The sequence below is a fragment of the Accipiter gentilis genome, chromosome 4 (assembly GCF_929443795.1).
Source record: "Accipiter gentilis chromosome 4, bAccGen1.1, whole genome shotgun sequence".
Classification (NCBI taxonomy): domain Eukaryota; kingdom Metazoa; phylum Chordata; class Aves; order Accipitriformes; family Accipitridae; genus Astur; species Astur gentilis.
In genome coordinates this window covers 44,612,426-44,638,852 of record NC_064883.1, presented here as the reverse complement: position 1 = coordinate 44,638,852, position 26,427 = coordinate 44,612,426, and the positions used below count along the sequence as shown (strand labels likewise).

The following is a 26,427-nucleotide window of genomic DNA, read 5'->3' as shown; positions in this document are numbered from 1 at the left end:
CACAATGATTTGGGTTAAAGCAGGGAGCTGGTTTGGTGCTGCAGGGGATCCTGGCTCAGCTGTATGTACCCACACTCCAGCTGTGTTGCAGTCGGTGGGTTGAATCCAGACACACACAGACAGCTTTTTTTAATCCCCAGAAACTGTAAAGAAGACACAGGGCTTGAATGCACAACCTCCTGCAGCCCCGGAAAGGCAGGTGACCACATGCATGCCTAACTCGCGTAGATCTATAAAAATGCTACTGTACGTTATTAGTGGTGGTTGCAACTCCCTTCTCCTCCCACTGACACGGTAAATGAGATTGGCAAGACCCGTCCCATTCTTAAACGTGAAGTGGGAAGGGGCTGTTTCTGTCCTTGCTCAGTACATCCCACCTCTGCTCCCTTGGGGGATCTCATCAGATACAAGAAGGGGACTATAGACAAAACAATTTGAAAACACCGAGGAAATTCCTACATCTCTGGAGAGGACATTTGTTGTTCTCTGACCTTTCGGGTGTTTACTACAAGCTGATTCCATCTTGCTAATGCTACTCCATGCGGAAAATAAATGTGCCAGTGTGCTGGCTTTGGCTGGGATAGAGTTAAACCACGGCAGTCGGTAAGGAGCTGATAACAAAATAATGCAGTCCCAATGCTGGCGTGCAGCCGGGCTCACCCCCAGGCTCCAGGGCCACCTCACTTATTTGCCAGCTCATCTGGCCTGATCTTTGCTTGCACACTGGTGTCAGCTGCCGGCACCACGGACACACGGTCTTGAATTTAAGGAAAGGAATTTAATAAGACAATAGGACAGGCTGTGCTCATCAGGTGCGGGGTGTGACCAGACAAGTATCTGGACCAGCTGCCTATTTATATCCCCCCAGCCCTTTTTATCCACTTACCCCTCTATTTTTCTCCCCAAATCACCTAAACCCCTCCTTTTTCCCACCTTTGGTTCCTCCCCTAACCATCCCACCATAAATCCTGTGCAATCCCAAAATGCTCTTCCCCTGCACGCCATAAGATATCCCCCCTCCCTCGACAGCAATCCCCCTCAGCGCAGATGGTGATCCAGATTTCTGCTCCCAATGACACATCTCCATGGGTCTCATGCCGGGACCATCAGGCCGATGGTTCTGCTGGGACAGTCCTGAGAGGGACCTGGACAAAACTCTCATTCCTTGGAAGTCCTTAATTGGGATTCCCACCTGCCAATATGCCCCTGTGCTCCTCTGGGCTTGTGCAGATGGGCTGCCGGCCCCTGTGATGGGTCTGGAAGTAGGCTGGTACTATTTGTCTCTCTGCGCTCTTTTGTGGGTATGTAGGTGAGCTTTTATCAGATAACCCAACACCACAACAACCAGAGATGCAGAGCAGCGATACATGTGAGGGACATAAAGAGAAAAGCCATGATAATGGTTAAGCAAACAAGATCATATCAATGTTGGTGCCTGCACAGATCTGACAACCATGAGATCACACAACTTATTTCAAAGATAACAGCAGAACAAGCGACGCAACAAGGACTTCCCAAATTAAAAGCGTAGCCGGTATCTGAACCGAACGTCGCGAACAGGGTGCATCGTCCCAAATCCCCAGCGGCTGGCGTCTATCGCCGGGATCTCCTCTTCTCTGTTGACCAGCTCCAGGTCATAGTAACTCAGCATCAAGAACACAAACAGTTTCATTTCAGTGGTAGCGAAGAACCGCCCGGGACAGATGGATACTCCTGCCCCCCAAGGCATGTTGAAGTATTTCAGCCTCTTCCCATTTTTGTAGAAATCTTTCTTGGTGCCGTCTGGGTTTATGAAGCGGTCGTACTTAAATTCGTGAGGATCGGGGTGAATTTCTGGGTTCATCTGCACAGACACGTGCGGGAACAGAGCCACTCTGTCTCCTTTGCGGAGAGTGTACTCTGTCCCGCTGCTCATCTTCAGGCTGGTGTCCTGGAGGACAGCTCTGACCAGTATTGGGGCTGCAACCAGCCGCAGGGTCTCTTCCAGAGCACTGTCCAGAAGAGGAGTCTGGTTTAACATGTCCCTAGTGATGTTAACTGGTGGGCTGCCTGGTTTCATTTCCTGGCCGTTCTCCCTTGAGACTTTATCTACCTCATCCTTCAGAGCCTTCATAGCTTCTGGATGTTTCATTAGATACAAAAGGAGCCAGAAGGCAGTTGGGCCCGTATTGCCTTGGGATGCCCAGAGGAGCACAAACATGAAACGATCCCGCATATACTCGGGGACACCGTTTTCTGCCAGAAGCTGCTCTTGATCCCTTATCCACCCACTGATATTGTCCTTCCGCCAGGTCTTCTTCACGGCCAGTGTGCTCCAGAAGAGCCTCTTCAGCCGTTCAGCTTCTCTTTTTTCCTTGGGAGGTAACACAGCACTGGCCAGGCGAGGGAAGAGCCGGTCGTACTTCCGAAACTCATAGAACAGCTGGTTGGAGTGGATGCGATCTTGCTCAATAGCTTTCTCCTTGTTATCTGCCCCTTGGTGTGGCTCGCTGCCATAGAGAGCCAGGTACCCGGCTCTGAAGACGATGTTGTAGCAGTAGTGGAAGAGGCTGTCCTCTTGCCACACTCGCTTCTCCTCTCCCGAGCTCAGATTGAAAAACATCAGCTTCTGAAAGTTCTCCAGGGTGGCTTGTATCATGACAGTGAGTCCGTCTCCCATCAGATGCTTCGTGCTCGACGCATGAACTATGCTATGGTTGGCTTCGATGGGCTTGTAGCCAAAAACTTGCTGGACCAGTTTAGATGCAAAAGTCCTGAAGTCTAGTTTAGATCGTGATTCCTTCGTGATGGCTCCGAAGCAGAAGGGGTCCATCACAAAGGTGAAGTAATAGCCTCCGATCAGCACCGTGAAAATATCCCCATGTTTTCTCTGCATCCTTTTGAGAAACTCTGAACTGTCCTTTCTGAAATCCAGCACGTAACCCAGCCAGGGAATGGTACCTTTGTCCAGAGGCGGCTCATCGGGTCTCCGTCTCCGAAGCATGCCCAGGAGGTAGAGCCCACCAAGCAGCGATGCTATCAAGGTACACAGGAGAACCACCCAGAGCGCCATGAGAGCTCTGCGTCCGTCCGGGAGCTCGGACTAGAGCTAGATTGGGGCAGGAATGTGCTTTTTATTCCCATCCAGCAACTGACAAGCAGATGCACAGCTGTCAGCCTCTGTCCCCATTGGCAGCAAGTGTTTGCCTTTCCCCTGTGGAATGCTCCAGTGTGTACTTCTCCCTTGATGAACAGACAGATTTTTAAGGTGGAAGGTACGCCGTAATTACGTTAGAGTTACCGGGCTGCTGTGTGCGGCAGATGGGTTTTGGCATGTGCTCTGCAGCATCTTAAGCAAATTCCCTTTTCTAGGCTGCATGGAGCCCAGTTATTGAAAAAGAGGGTTCAGAGAATTTCGCTCAGTGATTTCTACCTTTAAGACCAGGCTATGGACACGCACTGCAGGCTGAAAAAAAATGAGAGGAAGAGTGGATGTTGGAAATGCTACTGGAAGTGAGCTCAGGACAGAGTGAAGGGGTTTACGGCTGAGCTAATTTGGTCTCACAAGCCAAGAGAAGGAAAGGTCTCCAACATTTTGACATTCTCCAACTCGCAGTGCCCCATAAGCGCTTTGCCAATGAGCAGAGCAACCACCGCTAACCCACACGAGGGCAAAGCAAAGCAGGTCAGCTTCCCCTGCGAGTGACGAGGGTTTGAATCAGTTACATTTGCTTTGCACCAGATGAGTCCGGAGTCTGCAAATGGCCAAACCCACCTCCTGGCTGGAGAGCAGCGGCGCCCAGATGGACGACAGCACTTTCTTCTGTGCCGATGCCTGCACACCCGATGCTTGGCAGCGGCAATTCTGTCGTGTCCCCTCCAGCCAGCGGAGCAATCCCCCGATCCTCTGTCCTCCTGCTCCCACCCCTGTACCCGGCAGTTTTATCCATTTTCGCTTCTGCTTCTCAGTATCTCCTGCTCCCCACTCTCCGGATGGGGTTTGGGGACAATGCCAGGGACCCTGTGCCCCATCCTGCGCTATGACTCTATGATTAAAGAGAGTGATGAAAAAGTATTTAATAAGGCGATAGGACAGACTGCCACGAGCAGGCGCAGGGCATGCTGCTTACGCTCAACCAGCCCCTTTTATACCTTCCCTTATTTCCCCCACCTTTGCCCTTCCCCTAAGCATCACATTATAAGAAGTTTTACACAGTCCCACGAGCCCTCCTGTGTACGGCATCACAATCTTCATCTTAGTTTTTGCTTCCCAGCTGCTCTCTCCTTCCACGTTCCCTCCCAGTGACCTGACCCGTGGAGTGAAGGCCAATATTTACTCGGGGTTTGCTTTTTTTTAAGGAAAGCTCCCAGCCTTACCATTTTAGAAACATACTGTAGCAATGTTGGCAAGAAAAATAACAGATTTGGCAGTGAAAACAAATCCACCCTTCTAGATCAGCTCAAAGCCCTTCTTGGTCCAGCAACCTTGTCTAGCAATAAAATTAAGGCGATGAATATTTTCTCTTCAATTATTAATTTTATTTGTACAATTCTAGGCAACTCCCATGCTCAATAGGTTTCAAGGCTGGAAAGGGCCCCTTTAAGGTTCAAGAGTATTTGGGGTGAATAGTACCTTTAAATAAAGGTCAGCAAATTCAAAACTTTGAACTTTAAAGATACACTGGGTAATAAGGATTGGCTAACAGCTAGCCGTGCTCTTCTGTTCAAGGCCATACTCTCACTCTGTGGTGTTGCAAAGCCAATAGGTATGTCAAAGACAGCATCAGTTGACCTTTTTTGTCAAAATGGTTCTTTGAGAAGGCAAATTCCTCCATCACTTTTCTGCTGAGCCCATCGTTTTTTCTCTTTGTCACTGGTTGTTACTGGTTTGAACTTTGCTGCTGATTGAACTGATCTCTAACCAGGGATCCATCCCTCAGAAAGACACAGTCTCCTAGGAGACCTGAGTGTGGCACAGCTTATCATAACGGAGAAACCCACCGTTGGCCAGACAACCCAGTTTAAAGGTGCCTAATTCCTCCCATTATCTCTCCTGGCAGACAAAGGGATGAACCCGGCAGATGGCAAAAGCTGGGAGAAGCAAAGCCACCCCCCAGGCTGGGCTTCTGGTCACCCATATCTGGCCTGATGGATGAGTGTGGCAAATGCATTCCCCAGCCAACACCACGAGCTGGAGGGGTAATGGGATCGCTCAACTCCATCGGACCCTTTGGGATCTATGGGGCAGAAGCTCTGCACAAGTTTCAGTTTGCATTTTTAAGGGCATGACATCTACATAAGCAGCTCCTTCATCCCCTAATGCCTCATACTCCAGACAGGAGCTGGGCTTCTTCCACGAGCATAAACCCACTGGAATTTTATAATAATTCCAGTTACACCAGAAACAAATTGTCATGTCCCAATTTCTCAGGACAACAACTCAAGTTAGCCAATTCCCAGGTCAGGATTAAGGTGAAATGACACCAGGGATCCTTTAACTCACAAAACTCAACTTCTGTTTGCTCACAACAAGAATTGGCATGAAACTACATCAGTAAACTGTGTAACACATGCTAATCATACGTCAGCAAACATTACAAGCCTGTTGTGGTTTAAGCCCAGCCAGCAATCAAGCACCACACAGCCGCTCATTCACTCCCCCTCCACCCAGTGGGATGGGGGAGAAAATCGGGAAAAGAAGTAAAACTCATGGGTTGAGATAAGAACAGTTTAATAGAACAGAAAAGAAGAAACTAATAATGATAACGGTAACACTAATAAAATGACAGCAGTAATAATAAAAGGATTGGAATATCCAAATGATGCACAGTGTGAATGGTCACCACCTGCCAATCGATGCCCCATTAATCCCCGAGTGGTGATCCCCCACCCCCACTCCCCCAGTTTATATACTGGACATGATGTGGAATACCCCTTTGGCCAGTTTGGGTCAGGTGCCCTGGCTGTGTCCCCTCCCAACTTCTTGTGCCCCTCCAGCCTTCTTGCCAGCTGGGCATGAGAAGCTGAAAACTCCTTGACTTTAGACTAAACACTGCTTAGCAACAACTGAAAACATCAGTGTGTTATCAACATTCTTCTCATAGCAAACTCAAAACATAACACTGCACCAGCTACTAGGAAGACAATCAACTCTATCCCAGCCAAAACTGGGACAAAGCCGTACTTATTTGGGGATCAGTTCAGGGAAGAAAATAAGGAGAGCCCTCCTGCTGAGTCACGAGGTTCAGAGCAGACCCCCTTGCCTTCTGGACTCCTTCCTGAGAAGGATCCACTCATAGTCCCAGACTTGGTCAACAGTTCACATCTAGAGGGATGAGGTGTGGGGATTACGGGGGGGGGGGGGAAGAGAGAGAGAGAAAAAAAAGGCAAAGATTTCACTAGTCCTGGGTCCAGCAAGCCTAAGGGTCCTGTTCTGGTGGGCTTGCATACGTGGGGCTTCAGTTTGTGTCCTTTTACCATCCTTGCCCCTCCTTCGGGTGGGCACTCGAACTCATTAGGCAAATTAGGTGTCATGTGCAGTTTGTGCTTCCAGAACCTTTGGGGAAATGGGTCGGTGGGTGTGGCGGTCACTTGGGGAGTAACTTCTCCTTCCCTGCAGACATGACCACTGTTTGATCTTTGGCCGTGCACGGTGAGCTGTTCTGCTCAGCGTATCAGAACACTTTATCAATCAGAACAGGGAGCTGGGCACCCTTGCCTGCTGATCTGTGCCGATCTGCTTCTTTTCACCTGCGGTTCCTTGTTATGCAGGTTTTGTTATGCAGAATTTGCCCCACCACAGTGTTTGAGACATTAACTCTTTCAGTCTCTCACACAAATCCCACGTGTACTTTTCCAATCCCAACGTGGAAAATCCTCATCTCGATGCTGACACTAGGATGAAATACCTGGTTACGCAGGGCTGTGGGCTCGCACCAACTCCATCGCATGGCCAGGACCAGTAAAATACAGCACAGAGGGCATACACGTAACGTAAATAATGTAAATATTTATCATGCATTTGTGATACTCAACATTTCTATCTCAGCTGCGTAACTGCTGCAAGACTGGCTTGTCCCTGAGGGCTGGAAGTTAAAGAAAGCACTTCTCCTGAAAATGGCCTGAGGGATCTTCCATAAATATAACCTGAATCGTTTTTTCACAAAAGCATAGAGCAAGGGGTTGAGACAGCAGTGGACAAAGGACAAACTCTCCGTGATCTGCATGGCATAGTCCAATTGCCTACTGCTTTCACAGCTCCTGATTACACCGACATCTTGCAGGGAGTGAAGGATGAGGACGATGTTGTAAGGGGACCACAGGACAAAGAAGACACCCACCAGAGTAAAGACTAAGCAGAGCGCTCTCCTTGAACCAGGCAACTGAGACATGGTGAGGACACACACTATGCGGGAATAGCAAAACACCATGAAAAGGAAGGGAGAAAGGAAGCCCAGGATGTTTTGAATAACCCGAAAGACGACTTTCCAAAATAAGTGCTTCTGGCCATAATCATGGACGCACACGATGGTTTTGTTGTGGATTTGCCTTGTGCTGGTGAAGAGGCCATCAGGAATGGAGAGGAGGATGGAAAAGACCCATACTACCAACAAGACGAGGACGGAATTCCTCCGTGTCATGGAGCCGTGAGGAGAGCAAGCGTGAACTATCTGCAGATACATGTCCAGACTCATGCAGCTCACAAAAAAAACACCACTGTAGAAATTCAGAGTGTACATAGCATTTAAGACCGGGCAAAATATGTCCCAGGTCACCCACTGAGAAATGTATAGAGCCCAAAAAGGAAGGGTTACTAGGAAGAGGAGGTCTGAAACCACCAGGTTCAGCAGATACAACTCGGTCATCTTCTTTTTCTTCCTGATGTACATAATGAGGACAATAAACAGGAGGATGTTACCGACCAACCCAACCAGAAAGACCACGGTGTAAAAAGATGGCAAGAATACTCTGCTAAAGGAGAGCAGCTCTTCTTTTGTGCAGAGGCCATACTGCATGTAATCGTCCTCATCCAAGTACTCGTACGGGTAGTCACTTGAATTGGCAGCATCCAGCAAGATGGCAGCGGTTGTTGTTGCCACCATTGAAGTTGCGTTTGACAAGTGGCTGCCTAGGAGCAAAAGACAAGTGAAGGGGATCAAAATGTTGTTCCAATCCACACGGGAAAGGCAAACATCACATCACAGAGGGTTTTCCTTTAGTTCATAAGTTCAAATTTCTGCCACCTTCTGATAAGTATTTTGTGTCCTGCGCTTCTTGGCCTTTGCCTACGGCATGGGCATAGCTGTCTACACATACATATAAAAAAAAAATTCTGGTTTCCTTACTGCGACACATTAAACCTTGAAAGTAAATGAGCACGGTCTCCTCTGACATAACTCACCACTTCCTCCTGACACCACTGCAAGCTTTTGAGGAAGTTTCTGCTCTGAATTACGGCAAATCCACCACTACACTTCTCTGTGAGCTGCTTTAGATTCACCCACGTCACTACTGGGAAAGCTGCATCTCAATTTTCCATGAAGCAGAACGTGGTACCAGCACCTTTATGTTGGTGGGGCTGCTCCCAGAGGTGAAATGCTGAACATCTCACTGCTCCCATGCCAACTGTAGGACACCAAGCCATGGATTCTTGTAAAAGATATTAGCAAGTGGAAAACATAGAATGATAGAATGGTTTGGGTTGGAAGGGACCTTAAAGATCATCTCGTTCCAACCCTCCTCCCATGGCCAGGGATACCTTCCACTAGATCAGGTTGCTCAAAGCCCCATCCAACATAAGGACATGTAGGCACCAGAATCAACTCCTGAATCAGGGTTAGAGGTAAGAGATTTAGCTGGAATGATGTTGCTGGAATCTACTGTGCATGAGATGAGGCGTGGACTGAAACCCTCCTGACCGAGGAGGGCAAGGGCGTGCAGCTGGCCGCTCCCCAGGACTGCAGGCTGGCTTCAGTGTTTAGACAGCTGCAGCCCAGATTTCAGGAAACGGTGACTAATCTCCAGGCTCTCACAGCAACCCAGGGCTGTCACAGGGAAAAAATAGTGCAAATACCCCTCCATCCCTAAAACGCGCCACTTTTCGGCCATGGCCAAACCTGCCCACCTTTCCGCTGGAGCTCATTTTTCCAGCAATCCCAAAACAAGCATGCCTGTGTAGTTCCCTGTCTCCAGTTACTCCTGCCTTGCTCTCCTTGAGGACCTGTTTCTCCCATTGCCTGAGAGACCTGCAGCCACCGAGTAATGAGAAAATGAAGGTGCTGGTCCCCGGTTGTGCTATGCGTCCCAAGGAGGACGGACCCCACAGTGGCTCTGCAATTCCTAGGGACGGCTCCCTCCCCATGAACACCCCAGGTGCTGTGGCTGAACCCCAGCCAGCAGCTAAGCACCACGCAGCCACCCACTCACTTCCCCCCACCCAGTGGCATGGGGAAGGGAATCGGAAAAAAAAAAAGTAAAACTCGTGGGTTGAGATAAGAACAGTTTAATAGAAGAGAAGAAACTAATAATGATAATGGTAACACTAATAAAATGACAATAGTCCTAGTAAAAGGATTGGAATATGCAAGCGGTGCACAATGCAATTGCTCACCACCCGCCCACCCACACCCAGTTAGTCCCCGAGCAGCAATCCCCCTGCCCCCACTCCCCCAGTTTCCATACTGGGCATGACATCACACGGTATGGAATACCCCTCTGGCCAGTTTGGGTCAGCTGCCCTGGCTGTGTCCCCTCCCAACTCCTTGTGCGCCTCCAGCCTTCTTGCTGGGTGGGCATGAGAAGCTGAAAAATCCTTGACTTTAGACTAAACACTACTTAGCAACAACTGAAAACATCAGTGTGTTATCAACATTCTTCTCATAGCAAACTCAAAACCATAGCACTGTACCAGCTACTAGGAAGACAATCAACTCTATCCCAGCTGAAATCAGGACACCAGGAAAGGGGAGGCCCTCCACCCCAAGCGGATTAAGCAAAGCACCCAAGGCTTGGAGTGGGGTGCTGAGGATGCCCGTGGGTGTGCGGCCATAAAGGGTGAAGCTGTGGACATACCTGTAGTGGTCCCATGTCTAAAATTGCTTAAATACTCATTCCAGACAATTCCAGGCGGCTGAAAAGAAAAGAAAATTTGGGTTGGGCTGGATTGAAATGTTTTCTTGCTGTCTCACAGTTCTTTGGAGCATGCCGCAGGGCACTTCAGACAGAGCAGCCTCGGAGAGATCTGCCACGGAAGAGTGCTAGAAAAAGACTTTTCTGGGCATAAGCTTTTTTTTTTTTTTTTTCTGTTTCATATTTTGGAGGAAATTCATCCTTAGCCATCTACAGTTCTGACTGTATGCTTTCAAGAGGAAACCAAAGCTGCCCACCCTTCTGATCACAGCAACACCCAGCAAGACTCCTAAACACCTTCCCCCCCGCTGCATCCACATCAGGACAAACCATCCTAAAAATTTCCATTTCTGGGTCTCTTCCAGCCCACCAAGATGCCTCTTCTCTCTCTGCCGCGTCTTCCCCGCTCTGTATCATGCTGGCACTGATATTCATATCCCCATCTTGTAGCTCACAGTGGAGAACTGATGCATGCAACGTGGGCTGAGCTCAGGAATTAATCCCAAGTCCGCTGGAGCACTGGCACTTATGAGCTGGCTAACTTTCAAGAAGAAAAGAAAAACTCTCTAGGTTTCTCATGCAGCTCTGTCTGCAAGCAAGAAGCAGAAAATGCACTTACAGGAGCTTCTTCTCCTGTTTCCATCCTGCTGGAGGCTTGAATCAGGCTTTTAGAAACCTCTTTGACTTGTGTAAGAGCATGGGCAGGAAATGTGAGCTCAGTGTGACCTCCCTGGTTTTGTTTCGCCTTTCCTGGTGTTCATCACTGGGTCAGAGCACTGTAGCAATCATCTCTGTGCCACAGGGACCCAGCACCCCTCCTTCAGAAATATAACCTGCTCTTCTGTAGCTCAATTCGGGCACCACGCTAGGGACAGCCAGAGCTGCTGGGACCAAGGATCCACATCAGCACAACATGAAGATCGCTGGTAGACCCCATGCACCCCAGCAGGCACAGGCTAGGTGGCGAGTCCACTCACAAAACAGTCAGAAGGAAGCTTTTCTGGGATGTGCCAGACCAGGGTCACGCAGACAAGCACGCAGACAAGCACACAGACCAGCCGCTTGCTTAAAGATAACCAGTTCCTTTTGCCTTTCTTCTCTCCATTTTTCCCCCGTCCACCTTGATCCTTCCCTTTTCTCCACCCCATCTCCTCCCAAACAAGCCTAATTTCTTTTTCCCTGTTGGTTCTCAGTTTGCTGCATCCCAATCCCAAATGTGGCAAGAAGCTCCCTCTTATTATTTTGTTTTCAAAAAGCTTTAATTAGTGGAAACACCTGCCGTTGCCTGACAGATGGATATTAAGATGACGTCCACGCTGCCCACCTCCCAGCTCCCCCAAGCAGGATTAGACCTCATTCATCTCTGCACTGAGAGGCTCCCAGGGCTGAGACCCCGATGTTGAAATCTGCATTTTTTTCCACGAAATCTGAATAAGCCACGTGCTACTTGGATGCTGCAGGGTCCTAATCCCCTGCAAGAGCAGAAATGGCCACCAGCAGGGACATGGCCAGGGCCAGCGGGCACTGGCAGCTCCATGGGGACAGTCACGTGTCTTCACAGGCAGCGGCAAAGCCTTGCAAGTAGTACTGGAATAAAGAGATTATTGGAGTGGTTGAACGTGCAAAAAGAGATCGCCCACAGCAGAGACATGCCAGACTCCTGACGCTGCCCCAGGGAAGTTTTGGGGACAGCTTCAGAGCACAACCCTTTGCTTGCCTGTCAAAGGTGTCTCTGATAAAATGGTTTATTGAAGAGGTTCTAGAGCGACACTGTTGGTGAGTGGTCACCCTCTGGCTCGTTTCCCTCATCTCACCAAAAAACAAGGCCATGGGGAATACTCTGACCGTGCCAAGGCCATCCCCCGTACCAACCCTGGTGCGCTTTATAAACCCCAAACCGCCCTGGTAAAAACGGGAAAACAGAGCAGCCGCAACGGCCACATCACCGCATCCAACCTACCCCGTGGTAGGTGGATTCACAGAGAGAAATATGTTATTTTTACCCATTTTCATGTTTGCCACCACCAGCTGGCGTACATGTGTGCCTGCATTTAAAAGATATCCTATACTAAATATATATGGGCAACATACATATCCACAGAGAGCAAGAAGCCGCTCACAAAGCCGAGGCGCCAGACACACACACAGGGACGCTACAGGTGACAGCAGTTCCATTAGCCCAGCAATTAAAATGAAATGCGGGGGTTTTTTAATTGAGTTTCTCCCCTGAAGCACATATCACACCGAGCTGCAGGGAATTAAATATGCCTCCGAGAGTCACTGGAGAAAGTAGCCTTCACTGTAATTTATTACAAGATTTTAACTCAATTTGGGAGCTGGTAATTGCATAAATTATTTTTTTTTTCCTTTCAGACTCTGCAGAGCCCTAATGACTCTGGCAAGCAAAGTAACCAGACTACCAGTAATGGGAAGCACATTTAGAGAAATACAGTTGTACTAACAAGAGGTTATCTGAGCCACTTTCGTTTATGCTATTGAAAATGCTGCGTGTCAGCGGTGGAGTAGCCCTGCAGGACCACAAGCTCTGCTTCCCCCGGAGCTGGGGAGTCACGAGCACTGCAAAACTGGGCAGGGTTTGTGGAGAAAAGGACTTTTCTTTGCTGTTTTGCTCTGACGAGCTGCCCCCAGGTTTAGGGGAGGGTTTTAGGCATCTTCAGGATCCCGAGGGATTTTTTTTCCTGCTGCTCCAGAGTCTGGTTCGTTTTAAGTGAGGAGCAAAGTCTAGGTTGTCTTTGGGCTTCAAAATCCGCTGCCTGGCATACAGCGGGGGCAAAGCTCAACAGCTGAAATTCAGGGGAAAATGGCAAGTGAGTCAATTCACTGTCAGGAAAAAGAAAACCAGACCAAGGGAAAGCCGGGCTCTGAGTTTGCCTTCTGCTAAAGAGCTTCCACCAGATGCGGACGCGCGGGTTTATACCGACGCTGAGAAGTTTTTGAAGCGAAAATCGGCCAAATTGCAGGGAAAAAAAACCACAACCAAACCGCTGGGGGCTGCTTTTCCATCCTGCAACCCCCCTGCTTTTTGGGGGTGAAACAAATCGCCGGGTTCCTCCCAAAACCTCTCTCGTTTCCCAAACTGGAGCCAGGCCCCCGGAGAGGCGGAAGGCCCGCGCTTCCGGGTAAGGCCTCGCCGAGCTGCCCCTTCCCCGCCCTCAGACGCCACGTCACGTCACTCCGCCGCAATGCGGCAACGTCACGGCCTGCCCCGCCTCCCCGTTCCGGATTGGCTGGCGGCGGCGGGGGCGGGAGGGGAGGAGCTGCCGCGCTGTACGCTGGGAGTTGTGGTCCTCGATCGGGGCAACGGGGGGGCAAGCGGGAGGAGGAGGAGGCGGGGCGAAGCCGGCCAATAAGAAGCGAGGGGGCGGGGCCAGGGCTGGCAGAAGCCGGCCGGTATCGGATTAGCGAGGGGGAGCGGCGGCGGCAGCGGAGGGGTGAGGGCCGGGGCCTGCGGCGGGGACACCCCGGGGCAGGAGGGGGAAGCACTTGGGCAGGTTTAGGGGCAGAGACCCCCGTCTGTGTGGGCCGGTGGGGGCCGCCTGGGCCTGGAGTAGGGCAGAAGGCCGGTGTGGGGAGCGGGGACCTGGGTCTGGAGCGGGGCGGGGGCCACGCGTGGGTCTGTTGGGGCCTGCGGCTTTGCCAGCCGTCTGCCTCCACCCGTGTCAGAGCTTGTTTCCCCCCACCACCACCCCGCAAAAGTGTCCCGTGTCTCCTTGCTGTGGGTGGCGGTGAGGTCGTGGCGGCCGGGTGGGGGGGTTTGCTCGGGTGTTTCCTTCTCCGAGTGAGTCAGGCTAAAACAAAACTTAGATTTAGCCAACGAGGGTAGTTGTAGCAGGTGCAGAGGGACCAAACCCTGTGGCCTGCAGAGGAAACGGTTTGCAGGTTTAGTTCAAAAAGCAGTCAGGCTGCCGCGCAAAACGCTGCGTAACTGGGGAGCACGGCCGCGTTTGAAATCTTTGGCATGTGTTTACTAGCCCGCGCTTAAATTAAGTTCCTGTTGGCTTATTGCAAGAGCTTGGAGTACTTCCATGCGAGGCCGAGCTGTATGTTGCTGCTGAGCGCGTTGATGGCAAAACTGGAGCAAAACCGGTAGAGATTTTTCTAGCGGAGACCTTTGTGATGTTGCTGAGCTCATTGTGGTAGCAGAAATAGGCACTAATTGAAGAATGATGCTCGTGCCGGGCACCAAAGAAGGAACAGGTCTTGGTGTAATCCGTGATGGGGACAGCATGACAAGCTGGCAAGTTTTGGAGGATGGTCTCGCAGGTTTGGTGATGATGGCTCGGTGAGTAGAGCCCTTCTCATGGCTGCTAGGTGTCCCCACATGAGCCTGTGCCTATTGAGGGCTTGAAGACTCATTCCCACTCCTCGGCAGCTGCCATTTTACATTCTTGTGTTCTCCAGCAGGAGTTTGACGCTCTGTTGAAGTGGCGAACAAGGTGGGATAGGTCGTAGTAGTGACTGACGAGCTGCCAGGTAGGGCTGACCTTCTACAGCGGCTCGCGGTTTCCACCCCAAGCGCTTCCGTCGCTGTTCTTGGCAGGGAGCGAAAGGGGAGGAATGAACTTTTCTGAGGTCAGAGCTGCTATTAAGGAATAGCCTGTGAAAGCAAAGCAGCGTGATGGAGGATGGAAGTCCTAAATGGAAACGCAGGCAGTGACCAAAGCTTTCAGCAGCTTCTCGCCACCTGTGAGCATGCGGGGAGCTGCTGGGATCTGTAATGGTGTGAAAACGGATGGCAGAAATTTGTTGCTTCGCTACTTCTTTTTTTTTCCTCCTGTCCTTACCTGTTTTAGTATGCAGTGACCTTGCTTCCCAAGACTTCACTTGAAGTCAGTGCAGCTCATCAGCTTAAGTCTAGCTCTTGGGCTCGTACCTCACTATGTGGACATTTGTGCCTGGTGGAATATGCAAGGGATTTTCTTTTTCTAAAAGTTCTCTTAGCTTGATGTTTCTAAAAGCTGAAGAGAGACTCCTTGTCTTCACAGCCACCATGTCGTCCGGTCAGGAATCCATTTTCTCCGAGTACGAGTCTGACACCAGCCAGACATCGAAGCTGTTAAGAAAATTTAAAGAGACACCATTTGTACCCCTCGGTAAGTTTAAAGATGAAGAATGTGGTTACCTAGATCTTTCTCTTCTTGGGCAATCATTACGGTAAATGCTGTCACTTTTTCCTGTGAACAGGAAATTACTTTGAAGTTACTTCCTTGTGTAGGCTTTCTGTGTGGTGACAGAAGTAATCCTCCTGCCCGGAATGGTATTTGTTCTGCAAGAAACAGGCAAATCAGTGAGGCCTGTTATCTTAATAGAAAACTCAGAACCTACAATTTCCAAAAAAACGCCACGCCAACAAACCCTGAAAGACTGTTTAGGTGAGCTTAAAAAACATGTTCAGGTGGTCCTGTTGGGTGGTAAGGAGTGTGTTTTGCAGCCGTTCTGGAGTACAGTTACCAGGAACTATGTGATCACTGCGAAGTGACTTTGAAGCTAACAAAATACAAAACAGAAGTATCTAAAATACAGCCCACCTGCTAAACATTTCATCCTTCTCTGCTGCCGTCCCTTAGTTTAAAATGCATTTTCTTAGTAGGTTTTATGGTACCCCAGCTTGAGGAGGTCGTTAAAGTTCTCAGTCTCTCTGCCGAGACCCCAAAAAAGCCTCTGAGGGGAGGATCAGTCGCATTCATCCTGAGAACTTTCCTCTGATCAGGAACTGCTGCTGACATGAGACACATTTTGATTTCCAGCCACCTTAAGTGGAGAGCAGTTGGGTCACTTGGGGTGAACTGTTCCAAGCGTTTGCTAACAGATGTCTGTCACTGGTTCCTGCGGTCACAGGACTTTACTCTCCAGCTCGCTAGAGCATACTACGAACACTGCGAGCTCGGGTTCTCCCAAGCAGATTGGCAGAACTTACCTTCAACCTGTGTCGGAGCTAGCTTGAAGGCCCTAAAGCTCTTAATTGGTATTTAATGAAGCTGCCACATGGATCATGCACCAGTGAAGTAAGGGTTTACAGCTTCACAAGTGGAACTGGTAATACTCCTCTTCAGGGAGACAAGCTGCCTGGGCTCTTTTTGGTAAAATATATACAACACTTAAAACTTGGCAGCCTCCTTTGAACTATGTAAATAATCATCCTAAATATGCAGTAAAGTGGATGGAATCGGGCATTTTTGTGCATTGTTGCTCTGTATTCTGTAAAAGCATCAGTGTACGCAGGTTGGAGGTGGCACAGCCAGGGCTGCGTTTGGCATTTTGAAGGACTAAAAGTGAACTCTAGCCCTGTGAAAGGGACGTTGCTGAACCTCTCCCCCCACAGCACGGGACAAGTAACGTACGCCTTGTCCTGTCCCAGTGAAAGCTGGCCAAACGTGACAACAGCCAAAACAGCAACCTCAGCAGGCCGGTGGGTACGTCACGGTGCGTCCACACGCTGAGGAGCCGAACGGTATTGTTGGGTGTGAGCTTCCATCCAGGAAAGAGGGTGCAAGCAGCACTTGTCCTCTCTGAAAAATACCCAGGAAACTCTGACGCCTTGAGCTACTGCTGTGGTGTTTTAACACTAGTGGAAATCTCTCTCCTCTACACTGACTTGGGCATTGAATGAGATGGCACTCAAGTGAAAACAGTAAGCAGGCCAGGACTTGCCATCTACACAAAACCAGTGTGATTGGAGCAAAACGTGATTATTCCCAGGATATCTTGTTTAGGTGGGTCACTCCACACGTCCCGATGAGTTGGATCTCGACTCAGGAGGATGCTTTCCTTGCCTTGTAGGGATGGCTGGCTTCGCCATGGTGGTCGGCTACGGGCTGTACAGACTGAAGCACAGAGGCGACATGAAAATGTCTCTTCACCTGATTCACATGCGCGTGGCAGCCCAGGGCTTCGTCGTGGGAGCGATAACGTGTGGTACGTACCGAACGGGAGGCTGTCCTCAGCAATGGCAAGCTGGACCACGGAAAACCTCTTGCATCTCTTCTCCCTAGTGGATAATACAGCGTGCGTGAAATATCCTCAGGGTGGAAGTCTCCAGGCTATTATATTTCAGGATGTTTATGGTCGTTACTGGTGTTCACTCAGCCTTTCTAGAATAACATGATGTTTAAATACACATGTTCAATATTTAACTGTGCTACCTTTGAGGGTAGAAGTTTTGACTAGTTTTAGATGCAGGAAATATATGAGGTTCTGCAGGTGTTGAAATTGGAGGCAAAGAAAAAAAAAAAAGACTATCTGATGTTAATATTTTTCCTTGTAAATATGTTGCTGTTTCTGAATTTAATGCATTGGAAAATCAGCTTGCATAGCCTACAGTATTATTTTTGGGACTGGAATTGTGTCCCTGAATGTACCGATTTGTACATCCCAGGTCTCATCCAAGTATTGCAGCTGTGTATGTGTAAATGTACATCCCATAAAACACCATTTTTCTATACTGACAAAAAAGCACTTGACTTTGACTGCAAAGCAAACTAGAATTGGCTGGGGACCTGCGTTTTCATATACAGTATATTTTCATATCCAGTTTCTCTGTATATGAAGAATTTTGTAGTGTTCATCACTGCTATTAAAAAAAAAAAATACAGCAGAAGAGGAAGGGAAACATTATTTCCATTGCTGAGAATATCTCTTACTGTTTAGATTTTGAAACCCATTATTGCTTCTTTAACCCAGCTTTCTAACTGTGCTTGTATTTCTGTCTTGTAGGTGTGCTGTATTCAATGTTTCGGGAGTACGTGGTGAAGCCAAAGGAGTAATGGAAAGATGACTGAAATCTCTGTCCTGGTGGTGGCCTGTGTACTGCAGCTACAAACCTCATATCAAGGGGTTCTTGAGGAAAAAAATAATACATGGTATCAGAGAATTGCCCTGTATGTATTTTGTGTATGGTACACTGTCTTGAAGCTGGCAGCCTAAATGATTGCGCACTGGGGGAGCGGGTATCGGGGTCTGGCTCTTTCTGATTGACGCTACCATATCCCAGTTTTTAGGGGATATAGTAGAGTACAATCCCTTTATCTTTCCCTCGACTGTCGACTCAGTCACCAATTTTTGGACCTCTTTTGCTGCCATTGCCTAAACCCACAAAGTCGGAACTACCTTCCGTTAGGCCTCAGGCAGAGTGTGGAGCCCACATCTGTAAGATAGAGTTGTGAATGCTTCGCTGTCATTTTCTATCCTGTATATTTGTCAGCCTCCAGCTTTGTAATTTAGAAGCTTCCAGTAGCACTAAATGACTCCTAAAGTATTGAGAGAGATATAAACATCTATTTTTTTTTTTTATTTAAGTCATGAGATAAATATTTGGTGTGTTGCAGCTATTTAAATGTTATATTTATTCATTGTTAATGAAGACACAGGCTCCCTATTTTTACTATAGATTTTCAGACTTTTGGATTACTGTTTTGTAACTTTATTTACAGTGTTCGTCTGAGTAACATTTAAATGTAACATTTAAAATACATATTGTGAAAACGAAACCTTGGTGTTCTAATGCTTTTAGTTACCAGCTCCGATTTCTGCAGTGTCATTCCCCGCTGAAATTTTAAAACATTTAAATTGAAAAGCCCCAATGATCTTTGACGTGTTAAAACCCTTCTCTGCAAATTGCCACTGTTATTTTACTCTGGAACCCCTTGTATCTCCAACGGCAGTCACGAAAATAAACGCAATTTGTAAAAACCTCGTTTCCTCCTATTAGCTTACATTCCGTGGTGACAGTATGGTGTCTCTCTGTAACAAATACCGCAAGGTACATGCTGCACCTCTGTGTGTGACCTATTGTACAGAGCAGCGGGAGATGAAATAAGAATAAATGTGCGAGCGCTGGAGATAAGCGTTTGGCCATGGATTTATTTTTTTTTGGGGGTGGGGGGGAGGGCGCGCACCCAGCCTCCTGCGGCGGGATGGGATGAGCTTACATACGTGAATAAAAATCACCTGAGAGGGTGCAGCGCTACTGGGAAAGGGCATTCCCCGCCGCTACAACGCCGCCGTCCTTGACGGCTTCCTCACGCCGGCTCCCCCTCACCGGGGTGGAGCTGGGGAGGGGCGTGAGGAGGCCTTTACCTGTAACTGCCCTCCTCCACCGCAGCCCGGGGCGGGATAAAGACGCAGCCCCGTTCCCGACACCACCGTAACCCCGAGGGGCCGGGGCTTTCCGCGACCAGGCGGTGTGTGTGAGGAGAACTGTCATGGCGGCCGGGCTGAGGAGAAGGGCGCCGGCCCCGCCCCTCCGGCGGCGCCGTCCGGCGCATGCGCGGCCCTGCCCGTCCCCTGCCCTTGCCCCGTTGCTATGGGAACCGCGTGGGGCTGCGGCCGGGCCCGGAGCCGGAGCCGGAGCCGGAGCCGCAGCCGGGCCCGGCCCTGCCGAGGCGGGCGGCCGGTGGGAGAGGGCGGCCGGGGTGGACTCTGCCGCTGCTCTCTGGGGCCGGGGAAGGCGGTTTCGGTAGGCTGGGGCGGGGAGGGGGAAGGGAGTGGGGCTGTGTCAGGCCCTGTCAGGCCGCAGGACAAGGCGGGAGTTGGGCGGGGAAGAGGGGGAAGCCCCTCTCCTCACACAGCAGCTGTGGGGCAGATCCCTCCGTGACAGGTTTGGAGTCGGTAGCCAGGTAGGTTGGAAGGCTAAAGGTTGCTCCCAGGCCGTCGCTCGTACCCACGAGGCCTGTGGGCTGGGCAGAGGCAGCTGACTTTGGCTCTTTGGGCTTGTTCGGTCCTTAACGCACCTTGCCCACGCCCCAGGGTGTCGTGGAGGTAAAGCTGCTTGCAGTGAGTCTCTGCCCACAGGGTACACACAGGCACAAAGGGACACAGCATGCCTCTTGGCAGTTTATCAGGACGATTGCTGCCTTAGTGTGAGAAAGGGCCTGCCTTAATTACTCAGTGGAGGGTGTGCCTTCGAAAGATTTTACTGATCGTTTTTCCTAGGCCAAAGGTGCACTAGATTTTTTGCTGACAGTAAATGTCAAACAGAAGGAGAGGGGGCTGGAATACATCAGCAAACTGATTGTCTTTAGTCGTGCTAAGTAAAGCTCTAGACACTTAAATGGGTAGCAATATTATTGCTTTAATGTTATCACTTAATGCTTAGAAACTCAGGGGGAAGATTAAGCCACACTCTTGGTGTCTAGTGCCCAAAGGGAGCATTAGGATAAACAGAGATCTTTCTTCCTCTGTCAGTCCCATGTTAACCCAAAACTGGGGCGATCTGCACCTTTCTTTGAAACGTGGCAAGGAAGGCTGGATGGTTGCAAACAGTCTGTGCTCCCTTTAGTCAGTGTAACGTGCTTGCCACATTCCCTTGGGTTTGACCCCAACTTGCTCTTCTGTAAAAATGTTTATTTAAACAGATTTGTTTAAAAACATTTTAAGACATTGCTTTTTGAATGCTAGAGTGAAAAAGACCCAAACATTTTTTTGAAGACTGTTTGAAAGCCATTTATGGAAAAAGGCACTTGAAGAAAGGCAGTGAGGCTGAAGAGTACAGTGGCTGAGAGGAAGAGGTGGCAGGGAGATTGTGCAGAGGTCAGTGAGGAAAAACTGCAAAGCAGCTGTTAGAAGAGGATGTTTTTCAAAGCGATGTTGATTCTGCTCTCTGTTACTTTTTATTTTCTTCTTGTTATGCTTTTAGTAAACAATGGAGTCAGACATAAAAGTGAATGAACATTTTAAAAGTCAGTTTAAGGCTTATCAAGAACAACAGCAAAGGCGGCTGCAAAATCTAATGGAGAGGAAGAAGGAAAAACAGAACAGTCAGAAGGGTGATAATGGCAATGCACAGGAAACTTTCAGTGTCCCACATGATCTAAACCTGTTTGAAATAGGACAACCTGTAAATGAAGATGACAGCAAAAGGTAAAGGCACTGTTCCTTCAGGAAGTTAAAGAAGTATATTTTGCATATGATCTTATGAAACTCATATTAAGTTGACAGAGCACTTTCTGTCTTCACGCACTGGGCTTTCATTATCCTGAGAAGACTCTCGCTGCCCCTAACGTGTTTATCCTCAGACCGTTATGATGTGCTCTTTTATTATTGTTGGGCAGGAGGGTTGATCTGCTGGAGGGCAGGAAGGCTCTACAGAGGGATCTGGACAGGCTGGATCTATGGGCTGAGGCCAATCATATGAGGTTCAACAAGGCCAAGTGCTGGGTCCTGCACTTCAGTCACAACAACCCCATGCTGTGCTACAGGCCTGGGGAAGAGGGGCTGGAAAGCTGTCCAGTGGAAGAGGACCTGGGGTGCTGCTTGACAGCCGGCTGAATATGAGCCAGCAGTGTGCCCAGGTGGCCAAGAAGGCCAACGGCATCCTGGCCTGTATCAGAAATCGTGTGGCCAGCAGGAGCAGGGAGGTGATCGTCCCCCTGTACTGGGCACTGGTGAGGCCGCACATTGAGTCCTGTGTTCCATTTTGGGCCCCTCACTACAGGAAAGACATTGAGGTGCTGGAGCGTGTCCAGAGAAGGGCAGCCAAGCTGGCGAGGGGCCTGGAGCACAAGTCTTATGAGGAGCGGCTGAGGGAGCTGGGGCTGTTTAGTCTGGAGAAGAGGAGGCTGAGGGGAGACCTGATCGCTCCCTACAACTACCTGAAAGGAGGTTGTAGTGAGGTGGGTGCTGATCTCTTCTGTCAGGTGGCTGGAGATAGGATGAGAGGAAATGCCCTCAAGCTGTGGCAGGGGAGGTTTAGATTGGACATTAGGAAAGATTTCTTTACTGAAAGGGTTGTCAGGTATTGGAACAGGCTGCCCAGGGAAGTGGTTGAGTGACCATCCCTGCAGGTATTCAAAAAGCACGTAGATGAGGCACTTCAGGACATGGTTTAGTGGGCATGGATGGTGGTTGGACTCGTTGATCTTAAAGGTCTTTTCCAACCTAAATGATTCTATGTTTATCAGCGTTTCACAAATGAAAAGCATGACAGAGGGGTTAAGGGTGACATGCTAGGGGCAGCTAGGTACTGTGTTATGAAATCCAGTCGTTCAGAATCACTAACATCCTTGGAACTGTTGGTTGTTTCCTGCCTAGCCTTTTAAACAAACAAGTTCCCTACATGAATAATTGCCAAAGACAGGTAAGGGCAAAGCAGCTAATGGGTGCAAGCAAAGGACTGTAGCTCAGAAAAGTGTTCCCCTGGCTATCTTTGCAATATAACCTGATTTAGTAGGTCAAAAGACAGCCAGCTACATAGGAGGGTCTCATAGACAGACCTATCCCCTGGTTAAGATACTTGACAGGTTTATACATGATAGGGTTTTAAATCTTTCTGGGGACAGGCGTTTGGGTCTTACCTTACCCGTTGGGGTAGTATCTGGATTACCAGGATATTGGACATTCTGATGTGGATCTCCCTTGATCTTGTTTTTGGAGCTGAGTGCATAATTCAATTTACGGGAGCAAAGATTTGAAACCCCATCTCAGATCATTTGTCTTCCTCCTAGGATATAGTCAGTCTTTCCGTCTGACCCAATTAATATTTTTTGTACAAACTAGAACAGGTCTGAAGTTGGACATGTCCCAAAGATGTCTGCACTTACTACAGTGTTGGCTATTCAGGGATTTGCTCCATGTTAGTGGTGAAGCCAGCTGAAGAAATTCCTGCTTCTGCTCCCTGCTTGCAGCTGTGCAGATACAGCTATTTGCTGGAAACTGGATTCACTTTCTGGGGCAAGGGTACTTTTATCTCAAGTCATTTCAGTGATCCAATTTTACAGCTTTAGTCCCATAGACTGTTTTATAGGCACCATGATGGGGTGATGTACAGTGATACAGGGTCAGGAAGGAGGAGCTGGCAGCTCTGCCAAAACCAGCGGGTCATGGATGGAAAACCGCAGTTAGGCATATACCTTTGAGACAGTTTCCCCTCCCAGAATCCAGAGTGGGGAAGGGCACCTCTACCAAAGTTTATCAAGCCACTAACCAAGGTTTATTAGGGCCTAAATGCTGATCCTCCCTTTGTGTTACTCTGGGCAACTCCCTGCTCAGCTTGTTTCTGAAGATTGCTTCCTTAAACGCCCAAGTGGATAAGCTGCAGCAGAGCTTCTGTGAAGATGCAGGGAACCCAGGAGTGAACCACTGAAACTTTCAGGTGCTTCTGGGAATGTGGTGTTCATGCTGCAAAGGAAGTCTGTGTGGAAACAGGGAGCTGACCTTCTAGAAACTAGTGCTCTCACCATTGCTTCATACATTGTCTTCTTCACACACAGGTCCCTCACCACAGCTGTCTGATTTGCTAAGTTATGCTTCTGATCTGACCTCTACCAGCTGTTCTCTTCCCTTCAACATTTAGTTCTGATATTATATAGAGATTACTATGGAGATCTGATTTTTTTATTTTTTTTTAAATGAAGGGGGAGACTGCTTCTCACAGTTCAGATGTGGATTTGTCTGGTGGAGGAGAGGGGCTTAGGCACTCCCATAGCACATCCTGGTGCAGTGTGCTTACTCTGAGCTGCAGAGTACAGGAGAGTCCCAGCACTTCTCTGCTATTTACAGTTCAGTCGTTTAGGTCCGAGTAATTCAAGAGCTAGCTATTACTTACCTCCATTTCAGTGGCACTGACTGTTAAAAGTCCCCATTTGACATGGCAGGTGTAGCAGATTTATCTGGATTGTCCTTTGCTTATTGTATGTCTGTGTTCAGCAAAAGAGTGGTTATGAGTGTATCAAATCCAGGCAGGATTTGCTTCTGGAAGGGATTCACCAGGATGTACTTTGCAGTATTCCCATGACAACTCGTTAGAAACTTGTTCCAGAATAACAGAACTCCATATGGTCTGCAGTGGCAGTGATTTCAGCACATCAGTGTTGTTTATAGTGGCGCTTGGAAAACATTCTCCTCTCAGAAGTCTCCCTTCCTCCGAGCCTTGGGAGTTCATTTTTCCTTCCTCCTGTCCTACTCCCAAATTTTGTTTAGGCAAGTGTTCAGCTGACACTTATTTCTTTCTGTTTTGTTCTTTCTGTAACTTTATCTTCCCTGCTTCCTTTGGTGTATTTAAGCAATTCTCCTCATCACACAGAGAAACTGTAAAAGAGTTGGGAAAGACACTTACCTGAATTTCAGTGATAGGCATTGCTCATAAGCTTCCTCTGACTCTTTCCTTGAACTAGAGTGAAAAGGGTTACCTTTCCGCAGCCTGTTTCTTTTGGCTGACTTTCCACAGCTAAGCCACTCGCTGGAACCTGCTACCTCCTTTGTAACAGGTACAGTCACTCTGGGGTGGGATGGGATGGAGAAGTTTCTCAGAGGAGACTCTCGTCTCTGTGCAGTTGGGATTTCTGTCCATCCTGCTGTAAGTACTTTTTGTCAAGACTTGGAAGCCAGCTCTGAGGAAGACTTCTCTGATCAGGTGTGTTAAGAGCTTAGAACTTTTTTTCATGTTAATTCCCTGTTAAAAATCTTTTGTCCGTGTGTCTCTAATTAGTTCTGCACAGTTTTGTTGCTCACTTCTATGAGTGGTACATGTGGGAATAACTTAGTTTTGCCTTTTCTCTGCTCAGATTGCTGCTTTCTTTCTTCTCCTTTGTAAACAGCTGCCTTTGATCTCCCTTTGATTTGCAGCTTTGAAACAGAAGTGCATTTCTTAATTATGGATTGTGAATTGTCTCGTAAATTGACTGTGCTGTTTATGGCAGTGCTTTAAGGGCTCATTTATTCTGACATGTACATATGAAGTGTGCCTTTAAAAGCTCCAAAGTCCAGTTGGAGGAAAAAGCTTGCTAAAACTTTTGAATAGAAAAGATTTAGGTGACTATTGAGATAGCTGACTTGTCTGGCTGTCGATATGTCTATAGCCACAGGTTTATACTGCAACAACTGGGCTTTATCCAAATCTCTGTGATTATACAAGCTACCTACTTCTGTTGTAGTCTGGAGCAATCAGTCTATAGGCCAAAGGGGTGGGACACTATGCCAGATTAAGTCATCAAAATGTAGACATGCAGGATGACACTGTAGATAAAAAGAATTTAGGGGTCAATTAATCTGGATGGCTTAGGTGTCTAATGATATCTGAGATGCTGTAGGGTATCGGGAACTTCCACATGGGAATGATAGACAGGACACAAGAGACCCGCACCCTTCAGCAGCAGCAGCTGGGTGGTGGGTGCATGGCCCAAATGGCACCTGTGCGTGGGTAACTGAATTGAGTCCCCTCATCAGTACACTTAGTGGCAGTTAAAGGGTAATTTGCGTCACCTTACAGTGGCAGCTAGTCTGTAGGCAGCGCTGGATGTATCGACTAGACCGCCTTTGACGTTTGTGTGTGTTTTGCTGCTCACAGAGACACCCATGTCTTGGTACTCAGTGGGACCCCACCTGGAAACTCAGATGGGGGGAGATGAGGAAGTTCAGGTGGGAGGAGAGAGAAAACTCAGAGGCAGGCAGAATGGGAACCTCTGACTTGAGCCAGCAGGGTCTCTACCACAAACATACTTACCAAAGGCAGTGTCAGTACAGCTTCTCTTAGCACATTTGGTTTCCTCTCTGTGGAATGGAGACAGGCTCATTTCTATTCTGAAATGCTGCTGTCTGGAGGAATCTGGCTAAAAGGTATGTCTAAAGTTGGAGGACATTAGTATTCTTGGGGTTGGCTCGTATGTCCACACATGGTTGGCAAGTGCTCTCTGAGATGCTCTCGATTCTCTGCCTGGGCCCCAGTAGTTTTCCCAAGAACCCTGTGTCATGGCTGCTGGCCTCACGTGAGGAGCTCAGATAATCCTGGGGCATGTCAAATAGATGCCTGAGTGCCCACAGGTGAATTGAGCCCCTGAGGTCTTAGCTTCTAGTTTTTACATTTGGAGGAACCATCCTGTAAGGACAGGAAAGAGATTAAAGTTATTAATTCTCTGGATGTCTTAGAGAAATGAAACCCATAAATGTTACTAAATGTACTGAAGAATAGGAGAAGCAAGGCTATTTCTTCCTGTTCAGAGGGCTTTTTGATATTCTTTGTTTCTAAATGAATTCCAAAAAGCAACATTAATAATGCAAACTGATGTGAGTCCATCCTGGTGGGGTTCCAGGAAAATCAGATGAATACATAGGAAATTGGTCTTTTGTGAATTGCTACGAAACATTCATTTTTAAATAAAGAACCTCAGTAGCAGCTTTTGTAGTTGATGCTCTGTTGACTTCTATTGGCTTTGGTAAGTTTAGAAAGTAAAGCCGGAACGTTATGGATGCTGAATGGTAAGCCTGCCTGGTTTCCTTGAACCGGATAAGTGAGATGAGTGAGTGAGATGAGACTGTTCAGTAACCTCAAGGGCACTGAAAGCATACTTGTTCTGTGATCTTTTGTCC

General features: G+C 48.5%; 4 protein-coding genes across 6 annotated transcripts in view; 2 read left to right on the top strand and 2 right to left on the bottom strand.

The window, feature by feature from the left end:
• Positions 1 to 758: 758 nt before the first annotated feature.
• Positions 759 to 3,107, bottom strand: LOC126037987 (5-beta-cholestane-3-alpha,7-alpha-diol 12-alpha-hydroxylase). The gene has a single exon (XM_049798975.1). The coding sequence runs from the start codon at positions 3,050 to 3,052 to the stop codon at positions 1,520 to 1,522; it is 1,533 nt and encodes a 510-aa protein (XP_049654932.1). The 5' UTR covers positions 3,053 to 3,107; the 3' UTR covers positions 759 to 1,519.
• Positions 3,108 to 5,919: 2,812 nt separating this feature from the next.
• Positions 5,920 to 10,795, bottom strand: ACKR2 (atypical chemokine receptor 2). Its single transcript, XM_049798980.1, has 3 exons — positions 10,727 to 10,795; positions 10,051 to 10,108; positions 5,920 to 8,107 (listed from the first exon to the last, which is right to left on the bottom strand). The coding sequence occupies exons 1-3, from the start codon at positions 10,748 to 10,750 to the stop codon at positions 6,993 to 6,995; spliced, it is 1,197 nt and encodes a 398-aa protein (XP_049654937.1). The 5' UTR covers positions 10,751 to 10,795; the 3' UTR covers positions 5,920 to 6,992.
• A 2,706-nt stretch (positions 10,796 to 13,501) lies between these two features.
• HIGD1A (HIG1 hypoxia inducible domain family member 1A) lies at positions 13,502 to 18,980 on the top strand. 3 transcript variants are annotated; one of them, XM_049798999.1, is made up of 4 exons: positions 13,502 to 13,559; positions 15,114 to 15,221; positions 16,909 to 17,043; positions 17,842 to 18,978. In XM_049798999.1, exons 2-4 carry the CDS (start codon positions 15,119 to 15,121, stop codon positions 17,889 to 17,891), a joined length of 288 nt encoding a protein of 95 aa, XP_049654956.1. In that variant the 5' UTR covers positions 13,502 to 13,559; positions 15,114 to 15,118; the 3' UTR covers positions 17,892 to 18,978. The 3 variants fall into 3 exon arrangements, with proteins under 3 accessions (XP_049654956.1, XP_049654957.1, XP_049654955.1); XM_049799000.1 differs by lacking the exon at positions 13,502 to 13,559 and adding an exon at positions 14,580 to 14,601; XM_049798998.1 differs by lacking the exon at positions 13,502 to 13,559 and adding an exon at positions 14,739 to 14,814 and having other exon boundaries at positions 17,842 to 18,980.
• Positions 18,981 to 19,507: 527 nt separating this feature from the next.
• CCDC13 (coiled-coil domain containing 13) overlaps positions 19,508 to 26,427 on the top strand; it is a 33,140-nt gene continuing 26,220 nt past the window's right edge. The window contains exons 1-2 of the mRNA XM_049798973.1: positions 19,508 to 19,582; positions 20,762 to 20,985. Of these exons, the coding sequence (XP_049654930.1) occupies positions 20,768 to 20,985 (218 nt within the window). The 5' untranslated portion in view covers positions 19,508 to 19,582; positions 20,762 to 20,767. The remainder of the gene's footprint in view (positions 19,583 to 20,761; positions 20,986 to 26,427) is intronic.

Coding starts and splice junctions, on each gene's coding strand:
- LOC126037987 (XM_049798975.1), bottom strand. CDS start 3,052: ATGGCGCTCTGGGTGGTTCTCCTGTGTACCTTGATAGCATCGCTGCTT.
- ACKR2 (XM_049798980.1), bottom strand. CDS start 10,750: ATGGAAACAGGAGAAGAAGCTCCT. Junction 10,109..10,726: donor AAACAGGAGAAGAAGCTCCT/GTAAGTGCATTT, acceptor TTTTCTTTTCAG/CCGCCTGGAATTGTCTGGAA. Junction 8,108..10,050: donor TAGACATGGGACCACTACAG/GTATGTCCACAG, acceptor TTTTGCTCCTAG/GCAGCCACTTGTCAAACGCA.
- HIGD1A (XM_049798998.1), top strand. CDS start 14,754: ATGGAAGTCCTAAATGGAAACGCAGGCAGTGACCAAAGCTTTCAGCAG. Junction 14,815..15,113: donor TCAGCAGCTTCTCGCCACCT/GTGAGCATGCGG, acceptor TTGTCTTCACAG/CCACCATGTCGTCCGGTCAG. Junction 15,222..16,908: donor GACACCATTTGTACCCCTCG/GTAAGTTTAAAG, acceptor CTTGCCTTGTAG/GGATGGCTGGCTTCGCCATG.